This window comes from Protopterus annectens, chromosome 1.part0 (assembly GCF_019279795.1).
Source record: "Protopterus annectens isolate FY-2018-M chromosome 1.part0, PAN1.0, whole genome shotgun sequence".
Taxonomy (NCBI): domain Eukaryota; kingdom Metazoa; phylum Chordata; order Ceratodontiformes; family Protopteridae; genus Protopterus; species Protopterus annectens.
This window is the reverse complement of record NC_056725.1, coordinates 413,223,686-413,238,647: the sequence shown is the minus strand read 5'-3', so window position 1 is coordinate 413,238,647 and position 14,962 is coordinate 413,223,686. Positions and strand designations below refer to the sequence as shown.

At 35.2% G+C, this 14,962-nt stretch overlaps 1 protein-coding gene across 1 annotated transcript in view; it reads left to right on the top strand.

The window, feature by feature from the left end:
* TTBK1 (tau tubulin kinase 1) overlaps window positions 1–14,962 on the top strand; it is a 1,416,073-nt gene that overhangs the window by 259,989 nt on the left and 1,141,122 nt on the right. The window contains exon 2 of the mRNA XM_044060281.1: window positions 7,981–8,139. Coding sequence (XP_043916216.1) covers window positions 8,071–8,139 — 69 coding nt within the window. The 5' untranslated portion in view covers window positions 7,981–8,070. The remainder of the gene's footprint in view (window positions 1–7,980; window positions 8,140–14,962) is intronic.

Genomic DNA, 14,962 nt, shown 5'->3' with positions numbered 1-14,962 from the left:
CTCAACATTTAAAAGTGAAAAACAAAACAAAATAAACTAAAAGTCTGTTTAGGAGGCAAGCCTCTGCACTCTCATTTCACTACTTAAATATATCAACTCCGAGATTGCGCTACAGTGAAGAGAACGTTAAGTGCAATAGGAGCATTACCATTCTCTTCACTGTAACACTATCTCAGATTTGGTATATTTAAGTAGGGGGGTGTGGGGGTGCAGGGAGCTTGCCCCCCTGCAAACACTTTATTTCAAGTCTCTTGTCTTTTTTTTCCTCCACTTTTAAATGTCGAGATTCCGAAATCTCAATGTTTTGGGTATGTTCTTTTAAAAGTCGAGATTTCAGCATTTTGACATTTAAAAGTGGATCCCTAGACACATATCTACATATTTACATTATGTTGCCGTATACATTTGCATATATTATACACAGACACATACATGCATACATAAAAATATTTCAAGAACGGGCATTAATGCTCTTCTAGCTTGCCAATATACCAAAACACATGTTTCAATAATAAGTGTCCAGGCTGTTCTTAAAAATATCTAAACTAGTATTTGCTTTAATGTAATTTGGTAGTCTGTTCTATGCATCAGCTACTCTGTCAGAGAATCAATTAGTACACTTCCCATTCTGAGGGAATCTTCTGCATAGGTTGTCTGATGATTCTCTGCTACTTTTGATAACCCCAAACATTTCCAGAGGTAGTTGTTCCTAAATTCCCTATATACCTGAATAAGATCTCCTTTTAGATATCTATACGACACACTGTACAAGTTCAGATATTTTAGTCTTTTGTAGTAACTTAAATTTTCACATTCATGGATGTCAGTGATATATTTCCGCTATACCCTTTTCAGTTTACTCTTGCTTGTTTTCTTATAGAGTTTCCCTATTGTTATTCGATACTCAGGTTTGGGTCTAATGTAACTAACAATTTATACAACCTATAGTTTTTAACCATTAGCCAACTGGTTGGTATGTTTAGAAAAACCCAAAGCTAGATCTACCCATATACCCAGGTCCTTAAATGAGTTTACAGTTTCAATCACTGTGTGCTGTATTAAATATTTTCACTTTATGTCTCCCAAATCTCATATGCTTAATTTTTGATGTATTATCAGCATATTATTCTCTTGTGCCCAAATGGTCAATTTAGTGAAGTTATTTTACAGACATGCATTATCTGTAACACATGTAATCAGTTTACCCAATGTCAGGTCATCTGCATATAGAGTGTAGAACACCCCATATGAAAAAGTTAGGTCTGAAAGATACAGTCTAAACAAGTAAGGGCCTAGGACAGAGCCCTGTGGGACATCCTGACTATAACCAAGGATTTCACCTGTCCAGTTGGTGTATGATACTTGCCATGTCCAGTTTGTAAGCCATGCAGCTATCCATCTTATGAAGAGTACATTGATATCTAGTTGTTCTAATTTATTGATCAGTGTTTTGTGTATGACCCTGTCAAATGCTGAAGTTAAAATTATATAAATTACACTACAGCACACGTTTTCATTCATAACTGTAATTATATTGTTATAAAACATCACGTTACAGGTGGTGATAGATCTATTTTCAACATGTGCATGCTGATATATGGTTTCAAGTCCCATCCTATCCAGTTCTGACAATAACTTATCCAATATTACCTTCTCCATTATTTTTCCACAACATGAAAGTAGACTTAAGGGTCTGTATGACTCTGGGTTTGTCCTTCCCTTAAAGACGGGTTTAATAAGTGCATGTTTCCAATCTTGAGGAATCTCCCCATATTTATAAGACCTAGTGATTAATAGATATAATGGTACTGTAAATTCTTGCTGAAGTGTTCTCAGGTAATTGTTACTAATTCCGTCTCCTCCCTGTGCTTTGTTTCAGTCCAGTTTGTGCAGTTCTTTTTCAATATAATCTAATTTGATTCCAGTATCTGGGGTTACCCGGATGTCACTAGGACAATGTATCACCCCTTTTGTGGAGCCAAACTGTTTTGCATAAGATTTTGTAAATATATCTATAATCTGTTGTCTGAGAATTCATTTCAGAATCTGCATACAGTTTATAAATTTGTATGTCTTATGTATCTATAAAAAGGTTTTCTATTATGCTGAATAACTTTATATAAATTTTCTTCAAGTTTTTCTTGATCTTGTCTCATACTATGCTTAATCTGTTTATTTCAATTTTCAGAGTTGTAGTTCGACCTCTCTTCTGTTTCTTATATTTTTTGTCTCTCACCTTAATCAGATCTCTTGTTATGGAAATATATCCCCTGACGTTGTATGCCTGTATCCTGATGTTAAGCATTTTTTTTTTTGCTCTTAAACAATTTTTCTTTGAAAAGTTTCCACATTCCATCTGCAGTTTTTCCACTGAACACCTCACTCCAGTTAGTTTTACATAGTAACAGTTTTGCTTCCATATAATCTGTAATTAACCTTCTGTACATTGGTTTAGATTTCAGTTTGGCAGAATTATCTAGCAGCAAATTTAACTTTATAACCCCATGATCGCACATCAGTGGTGGTAAAACTTGACTTGAAGTAACAGTAATTTCTTTAGGAACACAAACAATGTGTAGCATGTTCTGTTCCTTGGTAGTTGTTTTTACAATCTGAAGCAGTTGTTGTTCCTGAATATACATTGTGAATAATTTCTTTACTAATGTTGTTGAATCAATATTATTTCGGTCTGTTTCTGGTAAATTTAACCCCTCAGCTAATATTATTCTTCCCTCCTATGTTTCATGCAAGAAATATATGAATTCCACAAATTTTCCGATAAAAAAACTTTGTTATTAATGCTCATAGCATTAACAACCATCAGAGATGCATCAAATGTTATCTGTGAACTGTTAAATTTTTGACCTGGCAAAAATCTTGCCTAGTGTTTGTCAAATATTGCAAAATATCTGCTGCAAAAATTCTCTTCCCTGATCTTGACAAATGTACGCCATTCTGTCTGAACACGTGTGCCCAGAAAAAGGCTTGGATGCTCTACACATTTCCATTTTTTAAAACAGGAAATTTTTTCATGTAAGTATTTACCCAAAAAAATCTTTTCATTCACGGTGATATAACTGCCCTTTCAATAGGTGATTTGTGAAAAATACTTCATAATGCCAGTACAAGCTATACTATCTAAGAGGACTGTCATTTACCTGTTAACAGTAAGAGAATCCTTGCGGATAGATCATTTGTACCAACATGAATATAAAGAGATCCATACTTCCTTACATTAAGGCATTCCAAGGCTTGTCTCACATCTTCTATTCTTGCTCCTGGCAAACATAACACTATTCAGTGTTCATTGTCTCCTCTGCAAATGTAAGTATCACTTCCTCTAATAATTTAATCTCCAATTACAAGAATATCTTTGCTGACTAGCTCTGAAGAATCTTCAACTTCTAATGCAGTAATAGCAGCTCTATCAATTGTTACAAGGATAGATCTTTATCAGCATTAGTCTTATTAATCCCACTGTTTTCACTGTGTATTATATTCTCATCCAGCTGGAATTGTAAATCCACAGCTTGAGCCATGTAGTCAACATCTGTCTTTCTCTTCTTTTTTCTTACAGTAATGTTCTTCAATCCTTCCACGTTCAGTTTTGATTTCTTTCTTTTCACCTGCCCCTTGTCTCTTTTTTTCTACCACCTCTTTTGGAAAAATGATACCTTTTTCTGTAGACTGAAGGTTTTCTGATAGAAAAAAATATCACTCCTGTAACCTGTGTGTTACATAACAAAGTAGTGTCCTTTTTAGTATGTATTCTCTTTACTTTATGAACATTGATCAGTTTCTTTTTCTTCCTTGGTTGTGAACTTCTTTCTTTCTTTCTTTTTTGTCTCCTTATAAACACATAGAGACATATACACACTCACATATATGAGTATCATTCATTCTGTCAGATGGGATGCTCAGTGATGTTGTGAATAACTATGAAACTGAGTTGATTGCTCTATTCATTGAAATATTGAGATTTTAGATTAATTGAGCATTGAATATGTGCAGGTAACATAAGTTTGGGTTTAGGAAGCTAATGGATTAGGAGGTGGGAGTGTTTGTGCGTATATAGGTGGGTTAGGGTTAAAGTAAGGGGACATATTTTGTTTAGTGTGTGTGTGTGTGTGTGTGTGTGTGTGTGTGTGTGTGTGTGTGTGTGTGTGTGTGTGTGTGTGTCCAAGCTTTCTTGTTTAGTGGTGGTGTTATGGAAGGGAGTTTTCATAGATAAGGTGTAGGTTTAGGGTTATGGGCAGAGTTAGAGTTGGGGTTAGTAGGCATTAGTAAGGTGGTGCAGATCCAATTGCCCCAGAGCACTGTCTGATTAACTGACTTGTTCAAATTTGCACAGTAAATAAATGAAAGCTGTGGGAATGAAACTGTGTACCACAGTAAGAAGCTTGGTAACAATTCATAACCTTAATCCTCTGTGCTAATTGCCAGACTCAGTGCATACTGTTCTCTTGATCTCCTGTGTATCGAAACCCACAGCATCGACTTACCTTAAAATAATTGAAAGACATTTTGCCATCCTGTTTCTCTTAATATCTATATATGTTAAATGCAAGACTGCAAAACAGTGAGGAAAAAGCAAAACTTCCATCTTCTTACTATTCTATGATCTGGCAGAGACACACTGGTCTGTATCGCTTTAACTCATATACTGAGTAAAATACATCAGTAACTTTGCAGTTGACTAAAATGTAAATTAACAAAAGTACAGGACTCCATATGTAAATCTGTGTGTGTGTGTGTGTGTGTGTGTGTGTGTGTGTGTGTGTGTGTGTGTGTGTGTGTGTGTGTGTGTGCTTGCACATGTAGGTGTATGTTTTTTATATCTGTATACGAACTGTATGCAACAGTGTAATTTATAATAGATTAACTATCTTATAGCTGTAGGTATAGGGCTTCAGGGTAAGGACTTGCGGCTTTTCCTATCATTCCAAATCAAGTCCAGTAATTCTGCATACAAAATATTTAAATTATTACCCAAACTAAACTACCATGTATTCAGTGTTCTCTTTTTTCCATATTTTTTTGGGCTTGTGTTACTGTATTCTAATGATTTCAGTAGGCTGCAGTAACTTTGTAAATTCTTGGCTTTAGGTAGTTTCTGTAGGTTTTTGTAAATGTTATCTTATGATAGGAGGTCTTCTGTAGTGCTGAGGTATCTGTTAACTATCTGATGTATTATAGTAATATTTTTGAGGGTTAAATCAGTGTATTTTGGGTATGAAGTATGTGAAGATTACTGATTTATTTATTTTTGGCAGCTATGCCCGCAGACCACCAGAAAGACATATACAGAAGATATTATTTCTATTAATGGTTCCACACACATTACTATTTCTGACTGTAAAGCCTCCAGTGTTTGTCCGTACAAAGATTATATGTTTCATAATATAAATGCGGAAAGGCTTTTTTGTTAATGCACATCAAGGATGTTATTCTAGTGTTGTTTATGCTCTGAAGTCTCCTTGTAAGAAATGTATTAGACTATTAGAATGATTGGACTATGGATTTTAGAACATCTGGGGGATATTAAAAATGCTGCAACAACTATTTCTTTTGCAACAGTAGTGATTTTGGAAATTTGAGATTTTTATTATTTATGAAGGTAGAAATAACTATTTCTACTTGAATATTTCTAATATTTTATTATGGGAACAAATGCATTTTATTTTTAATACCGTGTACCCTAATGACATGAATAATGAATTAAATCACAAATATTTATTATGAAATCCAGTGATGTATTTACTGGAATTTTCCAAATCCTCTCCTTCCCTCTCCCTGTTATTTTTCTTGGTGGATAGTGGACGTAGTGTTGCTATAATGTGAATGTTTGTAGTTACTGTGAATTAACCAAGAAGGCAGTTTGTCGAGGCACTAATTCTTTTAAGGTTATGAAATAATCTTATGTTCCATACAGTGTTTTTTTATGAGTATTTTGAAGTCTGCTGTATGATGTTGTGTAGCGCAATTTGGTGGCTGTTGCATTTGAGAAAACTTTAATAGTTCAGGCATTCTCAGTTAAGCTAATGCTTAGACTCCATAGTGTACATTTAAGCCAGACATGGTCTATTTATCATATGACTGTGAGTTGGCATGCCATTTAGTCTGTTGATTCTATGCTTAATGATGATGTCAACCAGGCATCTTTTCATTTTCAGTTCAGAATCTTAGGATGCCTAAAATTGAGTACAATTCTTTCATGCTGTACTTTTAACTGACTGTGGTCAGATCTGGCTGTTTCATTCTGCTGCTTAGGGCAGCTGAGGTAATATTAGTCCTTTCATTCATGTTTTAGATTAGGCTGGCGTGGCCTTTTATTCTTGCAGTTTATGACAGCTGACATTAGTTGTCCTTCTGTACTTATGACTGGTCAGACATAACTCTTTTCTGTGCTTGAGTTAGGATAAGATTGGAGCTAATTCTTCATCTTTCATCATTTTATCATAAGAAGAAGTAGAATTTTTGGTAACATGAAGTTGCAGGTTATCAGTAGTTTCAGCAATGTACAGAGTGTCATGGCCAAGTGGTAAAAGCTTCTACCCCCTATTTGTTTAATGATAGTTGAGATCAGACATGTTTTTGTCATTGCATAGTTTACCTTTTTGTTAGTAACTAAGATGAGCAATATAATTCTTCCATTATCTTTGGATGGATTTTTTTAATTACATATATTAGATGATGTAATGTTTCATTTATATTGCACGTTATATTAAATCATCAGAGCCCTTTCATCATGTATTTTAGTGGAATGATATGTTGTGGGGTGCATCCATTATGCATATGAGATTTAATAAGCCCCATTTTATCCTAGATTCTATTTTATTGTCATTTTGGCTATTTGTATTCTGCGTACTACACTACATCACATTTTGCTACTTTAAGTTGTTAAGGCAACAAGCAAATTAGTGTTGTTTTTGTGTACCTCAATGTTATTTAGTTGTTTAGTTGTGTTTCATCCATCCAAAGGGCTGATTAATGATTGCAGATATAATCCTTTGATCCTTTATGGTACATAAAGTCAGTGATTGCCTTTGTAATCAACCTATAGCTTATCTCTTGATTCTGTATTTCAGGCTTTCTGATCATCATGTCATTTTCACTTCATAGCTCAGCTATGATTGATTTGGTTTAGTTCTGTCATGAGGTCCTTTAGGAGATACAGGCAAACAATCATTTTCCATGTTGTATGTTAGCCCTGGAGACAGTGTTTGGCATTTTATCCCACAACATTGGAACGTGAATTCAACGTCGACACTTCTGTCTTGAAAGCAGACAGCATCTGGAATAAAACATAGTTCCTAGCTTATATATATATATATATATATATATATATATATATATATATATATATATATATATATATCTGAAGTCATGGTGGAGGAGGAGTTACCTTAAGTATGGTATACCTATTTTAGGGACAGTGGTCTTGCTGTGGACTAAATTATGCGGCTCAGTAGCTGTGAAGAAATGAAAAAGACGTACTTTACTTCATTTTTGTGATTTCTTATATACTTATTAGTCTTTTAACCGCAGAATTGCACTGTTCAGGATTTACTATGGTATCAAGGTAGAAATACATAACAAACACCTAGGTAGTTATTATGTTTAAACAGACATTCTAGGCATACTATTATGTAATTTATTCTGCTACTATGTGGTTTTAGGAAACTTCAACCAGCATGGCTTGCTGTTGTTCTTACTGCCATTTTGAGTTGGCATTTAAGATATTCTTGACAAGCTGGGTAGTACCTTGCATGATACAAATTCTTATTAGGATAATGGATGATATTCTTAGATAAGCTAAAGAACTGGCTGTGCACAGCTTTACTGTTTGGTGCAAACTTTGCTTGGCTGTATAGGCCTGCATTCAGCGTTATAGTTCTGCCTGTACTTCCTTACTAAAGTGGGTAGGGAATGGAGTTCACAAGGACACAGGATTGATATCTGCTGTTATGTTTTCCACAGATAAATGGACCGTTTAAATCGGGGTCGAGCCGGATTCTCTCAGGCTGGCAGATCCAGTGCCTAGCAGCAGCAGTGCGGGAAGAATTGAACATGAGTGGAGGGGCTGAACAGGCAGACATTCTGCCAGTGAACTACGTGGTAAAGGATCGATGGAAAGTGGTATGTAATATGAAATATGTTTTGCAGTAATTAAATCTCTGTTAAATTAACTGAGCTCTTAAGTACTTGATACAATATTCCTCTTTAAAATAAAATATTTCAAGTATTAGTCCTTCAGATAATGTTATTAGAGTTACTCCAACTGTTGCTCTCACCACTTCCTCCTGTCTTCCCTTTGTCATCTACCTTTTATTTTTGTATTGTTTATTATCTTGTCCATGTTATACTGTATAACAGTTTTGATTAGATTGGATTGTACATCTGAAAAGTATAATTTTCCTTTCTTAGCATTTTATGGTAAGTATTTGTAAGATACTCATTAATGCAGTACTAGAGTTTTGCAAATATTTTTTTTTTGTATCTTATTTTTTTTTGTATCTTTTGGCCATTGATACCGGTCGTGGTTGAAAAGGTCATGTACCAGACCACTAACCTAGTCCCCAGATAAATAAGATAAGTAGTATAGAAGCAACCGTAGCTTGAATTTTAATGAAAATAATCATTTTGGTGTTACTTTTATTGGAAAACATATAAAAAGAATACAAATATCAGTTTTATACAAAAATTCATATTCTTTTTAGGTCTGTAGTTGCTGCAATATTATGTTTTGTTGTATATTTGCTACTCTGAAGAGAACTGAAAGCTATATTTGTTTTTCAAATGATTGTTTTTTGCAAATGTTGTAGTTGTCAGTTTGAAAATCTCACAAATATCTCTCTACCATGTAAATATATTTTTTATAAACTATTTAGGACAAGACACTTGGATGGTCAGACTTATTCTGTAGATTGTATGTTCTAATAGCAACATTTATATATGTGCATGCCTATCAGAAGGAGTAAAATATATTTATTTTCTTGTGAAATTTAGAATTATAGAAATCATCAACTTTTTACTCATTTTACAAGAAAACACTAATGGCTTATATAGACATATAGTAAGTTTGTCAGCCTGACCAAAAACTAAAATAAAAGTGTACATGTTTATCAAATGGTTATATACTACTACTACTAGTGGTACCTAGAAATGTTGGATCTTGAACCCTTTTGAAGCAGACCAGCACATTTCTCCTAGTAATATGTCATGACCTATAGCTACAAAATTTACTTTGTTGATGATTACAGGAACGCAGGCACACATACAGCTTTATCTGAAAGTAATGCACCATAAAGCACTAAATGTGGGGGCAGTGACAAAAACTTCCATACTCAAGAGAAATGTGTAAGATTGTTACTTCCAGTATAATGATAAACCAGTAAAGTAGCTATGTACTGTATGCTGCAGTCTGAGTAGAAATCATACTTCACAATCCTTTGAGATCTTTTGATACAACTTTCTCAGAACTATTATTGGGCAGTTAGGTACACAGTATTTCTATGACTGCCATTCTAACCTTAGAGATACCACTGCATCTCAGTCCTGATTTTTGACTGCAGCATATTGTTTTTCTCAGCAGATAGAGTTCATATCCTGGCATATTTGCAGTGACAGAAATGTTGCCTTTCCTTTTGAAATATGTATGATGTTTACATCTGATGTAATGACACCTTAGTATATATATATTCTGGATGTGTGTTGTATTCAGTGTCCTGAGCAGAAGTCATGTACTTACACTTATTGGAAACAATATATAATTTTAAATTCCAGACTATGAAGATGAAATGCATGTGAAACCTTGCATTTAGCACCTGTGTATAAAAAGCCATATATAATTCCCCTTTCAGAGTTCTTATTAAAATATTCATACAATTCTTACTGAGCTAGCAGGTATAAAATACAGATATCCTCATTGCACAGATAAAATTACCTTTTTTCCATATTTGTTATAAAATGCCCTTTTGCAACAATAAATGAGAAAAAAAGAAGAAACATTGATATGTACATTGTTTTGTTCAAACTTGAAAATAAAATGCATTCAAATGTCATAGTATTTGTTACTATACTCAGAAGAGGAGGAGGAAGATGACCCCAAAATAATGTTTTTTCTTTCTGCTTTATCATTTTTCATGTGGTTCTGTCTAAAACATATGCTGTCTCACAGGGCAGTACTGCAGCTGGGACTTAGTAACATGTTTCTGATTCCTCCCAGGTGCACTTTGTTTCATACTTCTGATGGCACAGTCTTGTAAAATCTTGGCAGGGCAGATCTTACAATCTTTTGTTGGGTGTACTTTGTCTTTGAGGGTGGTACTAAATTAATAGAGAGGTGTCTCCTTGAGGGTTGCTACTAACTTAACTGGGAGGGGTGACTGCTTGAAAGGTAAAGATCAGTATCAGTACTGGAAAGAGAAATATGAAGTATGTTCAACATTGTTCCTTTTATTGATTCTCTGCAAACATCATTATGTACTTTTTATTCTACAAAAACAAGCATGCAAACTTACAGTTGTATCAGTGTGTATAATATAACTATAATTATGCTGTGAAACATAAAATAGCAGCTTTCTGGTTGTCCAAAATATGTCTTTTAGTAATCATAGTAGCAAACATTATTCTGTTTGAATGATATTTGGGAAAGCATGCTCAACGGATAGTATTCAATAGTTATTAATGCCACCACAATTTGTATTTATTTTTGTTTGAGTTTCTAGCATTCTTGTATAAGGTGGACAAAGCCACCAGCAGTGAACGAAACTGATATTATTAAAATGATAATGCCAGCATTTGGAAAATGAGGGGTTCATAATACACATTCTGTGTGCCGAATAATAAATACCATATACAATTCTGTATTTGATTGAATCATTCCTAATGGAACTACAACATTTCTGTATTGGTTTTATATTGTCTTTCTAAACTTCTAAAGTGTTATTATTATTAATAGCAGTTTCCCATTTCAGTGTCCCAGGAAAGATATTACATTTACAATTGATCATAGTATTATATGCTTAGGATATTTGTTTCTTCCTTCTCAGAAATACAATACTACCTTCCCATTTATGTTATTGAATACAAAAGCAGCTTATTTAGTATAATCTTCCTATTAATTCAGGAAATGTAACTCTTTTAAAACATAATCACCACCATACCTCTCAACCTGGAAACATTAAAAATCTGGACAAGCCCATGAAAAATATGTACAAATCTGTACGCTGATTAACATCTATTTTGCATACATAATTATGTTACCCCGCCCACTCCAATGGAATTGTGGGATACCAACTTTCGAACGCAAACTGAAGAGCAGACAAGCAAAACATGGCACCAGAGTCCCCCTGCAGCCATTCCAATGTCCAGTTACCTGGCTATTTCGCCCCATTTATCATAAACACTAATGTATGCATACTGCTTTACTTCTACAATGATTTGGATTTTATTTTTACATTTTACAGCGCAACAGTGCAGAAACACTAAAAGACATCATCTGGGAAACAAAGCAATACTGTCTCACAATGAAAATAGGTTTGACATTAAAACCTCTTTGCCCTTGAAACTCTCATTCATTGAAACAGCATTGAAATCCACACCACGTCTAAAGAAAATGCATCTGGCCAGAGTGTAATGCTACCACAAACAAAGTTAAAAATACAGATACAGCAGTGTACTTTAAACAGTTTTTAAAAGTTTGATTTTTCAATAAAAGTACTTTGCTTTGTATGAATAAGGCAAGAGCCACTCAATTGTAGAGAATTTATAAAGTCGCCAAGAAAAGCGGCTTCCTCTTATTTATTTAATTTATTTATATTTAGATTTGTTTAGCAGGGTAGAACACTGACCCATTAGGACCTGTTTCAGGCTCAGCCTGTGGGAAATTCAAGAAAAATTACATTTGATATCAAACACAAGAATTAAAAACATCTGTCACACATACATGTATGATTATATAACTACATCATTATTATATTATCATATGGCATAGTGTCTGTGTTGTGAGGCTGCAAAGCAAGAGATACTACTTGAATCAGTACAGCTTTCTAAATGATATGATTTTTGTATTTGTTAACAGGTAAGTAGGGTATACTACAGTGGCCCTTTTCTAGTTGATATAAAAAGAACAATGATAAATTTCGTGCGTATTTATTAAAGCTAGCAGATTCACTGAAAAAGTCACAGCAGTAAAATGCAGAAAAAAACAAGATCACTACATTATATCTGTCATGTGATATATCATGAAATAATCAAGTTACAGAACTTTCTTGTGCCTCTATGAACCTCTTGAAAATGGATCCTTAGTCTCATTGGATCTACTCTGTTAATGAGTTAGTTAATAAACAAATGCATATTCTTCAGTACTACTAGAGTATGTCTTTCTTGGTCTATAAATAAAAACTGGCAGAAAAACTAATACTCCTGCAGAGGGAAGACAGTTTGCTGCCAGATCTTTTATGATTTACTGTGTTTAAACCACATGCTGGTAGTATAGCTGTGTGGGCCTGTACCTTGATTACAGCTTGAGAGAGAAAACAGCTTAGTATTCAGAAACCTATGTCACAAACCAGTGGATTTAATCAAATTTTTGTCACTGTTTGTACACATGTATTTTGTTCCAATCTGCATTACAACTTGTGAGCAGCTGGTAACATCACTAAATAGGATGGTGCAAGTAAAAGAAAGGATCATAGAGGGCTAGCTAGTCAAAGCATTATGCACAAGAAAATAAATGATTGGTTTTAAGGTCACTTAGTTATCAGGTGTTTGCAAATCATGGTCTACAGGACTGCAGCTGTAATCGGTAGCCTGTTCTACTTGATGTAGCCACACACACACACACACACACACACACACACACACACACACACACACACACACACACACACACCCCTGAATAACGAGTGTGGTTCCTTACCCCCGCTGTTGTTGCTCACAAACTCTTCCTTCTGCCCTGAGTAGTTCCCAGCTCGCAATCTCTGCCTTTTCAGCTTCATGTTCCATTCCCAGCCGCCGTTTCTGCTGTTCCCCATTCCCGCCGCTTCCTGGCCGCCAGCCGAATGATGATGTGAGCTCCTTGAGCTCAACTCCGACTGGCTGGTAGCCTGACGGAGCTGACGCCATTACATCGCAAAAATTTAAAAAAAGGCAAAAATAATCGGAACTGAGGGGGTGCCACTCGGGAATCGTGGCACCCCTTCATTTGGACCCCAAAACTCGGTAAAAACCAAGTAATTCAGAACGGTTGGGAGGTCTGATCACCACGTGTATCTATATATATTTTATATAAAACATCCTGTCTGGAGGAATCTCTAACTTTAACGGTTGTCCATGAGAAACTGAAATGTTGAGACAGCAATGTTATCTTGCTCTTATATGGTCACTAGTTTTCTAGAAAAGAGATCTGTTCCATACACTTATAATGTGTTCATAATAAGTATATATTGGATTTATTAATCAAACAATTAATAATACAAAATATATTGTCATAATACAAAAAATATTAATTAAATTCATAAATACACATGTTGCAGCATATTTTTCTACAGTGGGCATTGATAATTCCCCCTAGATCAACTGAAGCACATAGTACACACCAGAGCATTGGAGGTAAGCCTCATCTCCAAAGAAACTTGCAGGAGAATTCAGTAAAGCCTACATGATTTTTTTTGTGTATGCATCACTCAGCGATGCGTACACTAACGTGAGTTTTATTAGATTCAGTAAGCACCTCTTAGTAGCGCACACACCCAAACAGGGAAAATACAGAGGAAAGCAAATTACCCGATAAATAGGTGAATCCGATGTAAATGAGGCAGGTTGAGGGATCCAACAAGTAGAAAGGCATCCGTGTATACCCAGAGTCAGTGTCCGTAGTGTGTATGGAATTTTTCCATGTACAGGAGTCTACACAGACAAAAGGGGATGTAAAACAACAGAAATATGGCCATACACCCCCTGAAATGTTTGACCACATACAGATATGTGCAAAACTAATGTTGTGGATGCCAGAAAGAGGAAGGGGATAAGTTAAAATAATAATAAGTTTTTAATAATCTCAGCTTGTTTGCACTACTCGCCTCAGTGTACAAACATGCTTAATACAAGAAAAGTCAAAAAAGTGCATTTTATAATATATGTCAGAAATGTATTAGGTCCCTGCATTTGTGCCATGCAGTGGTGCATTGGTGCTGTTCCCCAGTTCATATGGCTCTGAACCATGTAGTTTCCAGGCTGTCAGCAAAAATGGAGTAATCATGTTTGCATAGCCAGTCTGTGTAGGCTCCCACATCATGTTGATATTTCCACTGGATGTGGATGCCAGCAAGGGTGTGTGCCCAGTCACTGTTATGATTGTTTAAGTTTTGCTGAGCATGTTTGTGATGTGTGCCTCATAGCTGAGCGTGTTCACGTGGAAAGACCACTTGGGTAACAGTGATGATGTAGGCAGCAAACAATTAAAACCAGATATATTCAATTATTGATTTTGACTTTTGTCTAAGCTGTCTTGTGCAGTGCGGAGCATAGCTGAATGTGTCCATGTGGCACACCATTCATGTGACAGCGATGATATCAACAGGCAGCAATGAATGGAAAGCAGATATATCCAATGAATATTTATTATTGCGTATAAGGTATGCTACATGACACACAACTCTGTGGCGTGCACTAAAGTAGGGCCTTTAAATGATGTTAATTACATTCTAGGCAGGTGAAATGCATAATAACTAGCCAATCACACTGGCTGTACCTACATCAGACCTGTATAATGTATGTATACATGCTGCATTTTGTTTTTCCCCCAGTACCCTGGACCATTGGTGTTCAGACTTTGGAATTTTAACTGAGATAATGCTAAGGTCTGCTGCAGGTCTGCTACATCTGTATATGCTAGATGCTGAAGTCAGTGCTGCTGGTGCTGCTGACAGTAGGCCTAGACAGAGAAGGAGAAGAG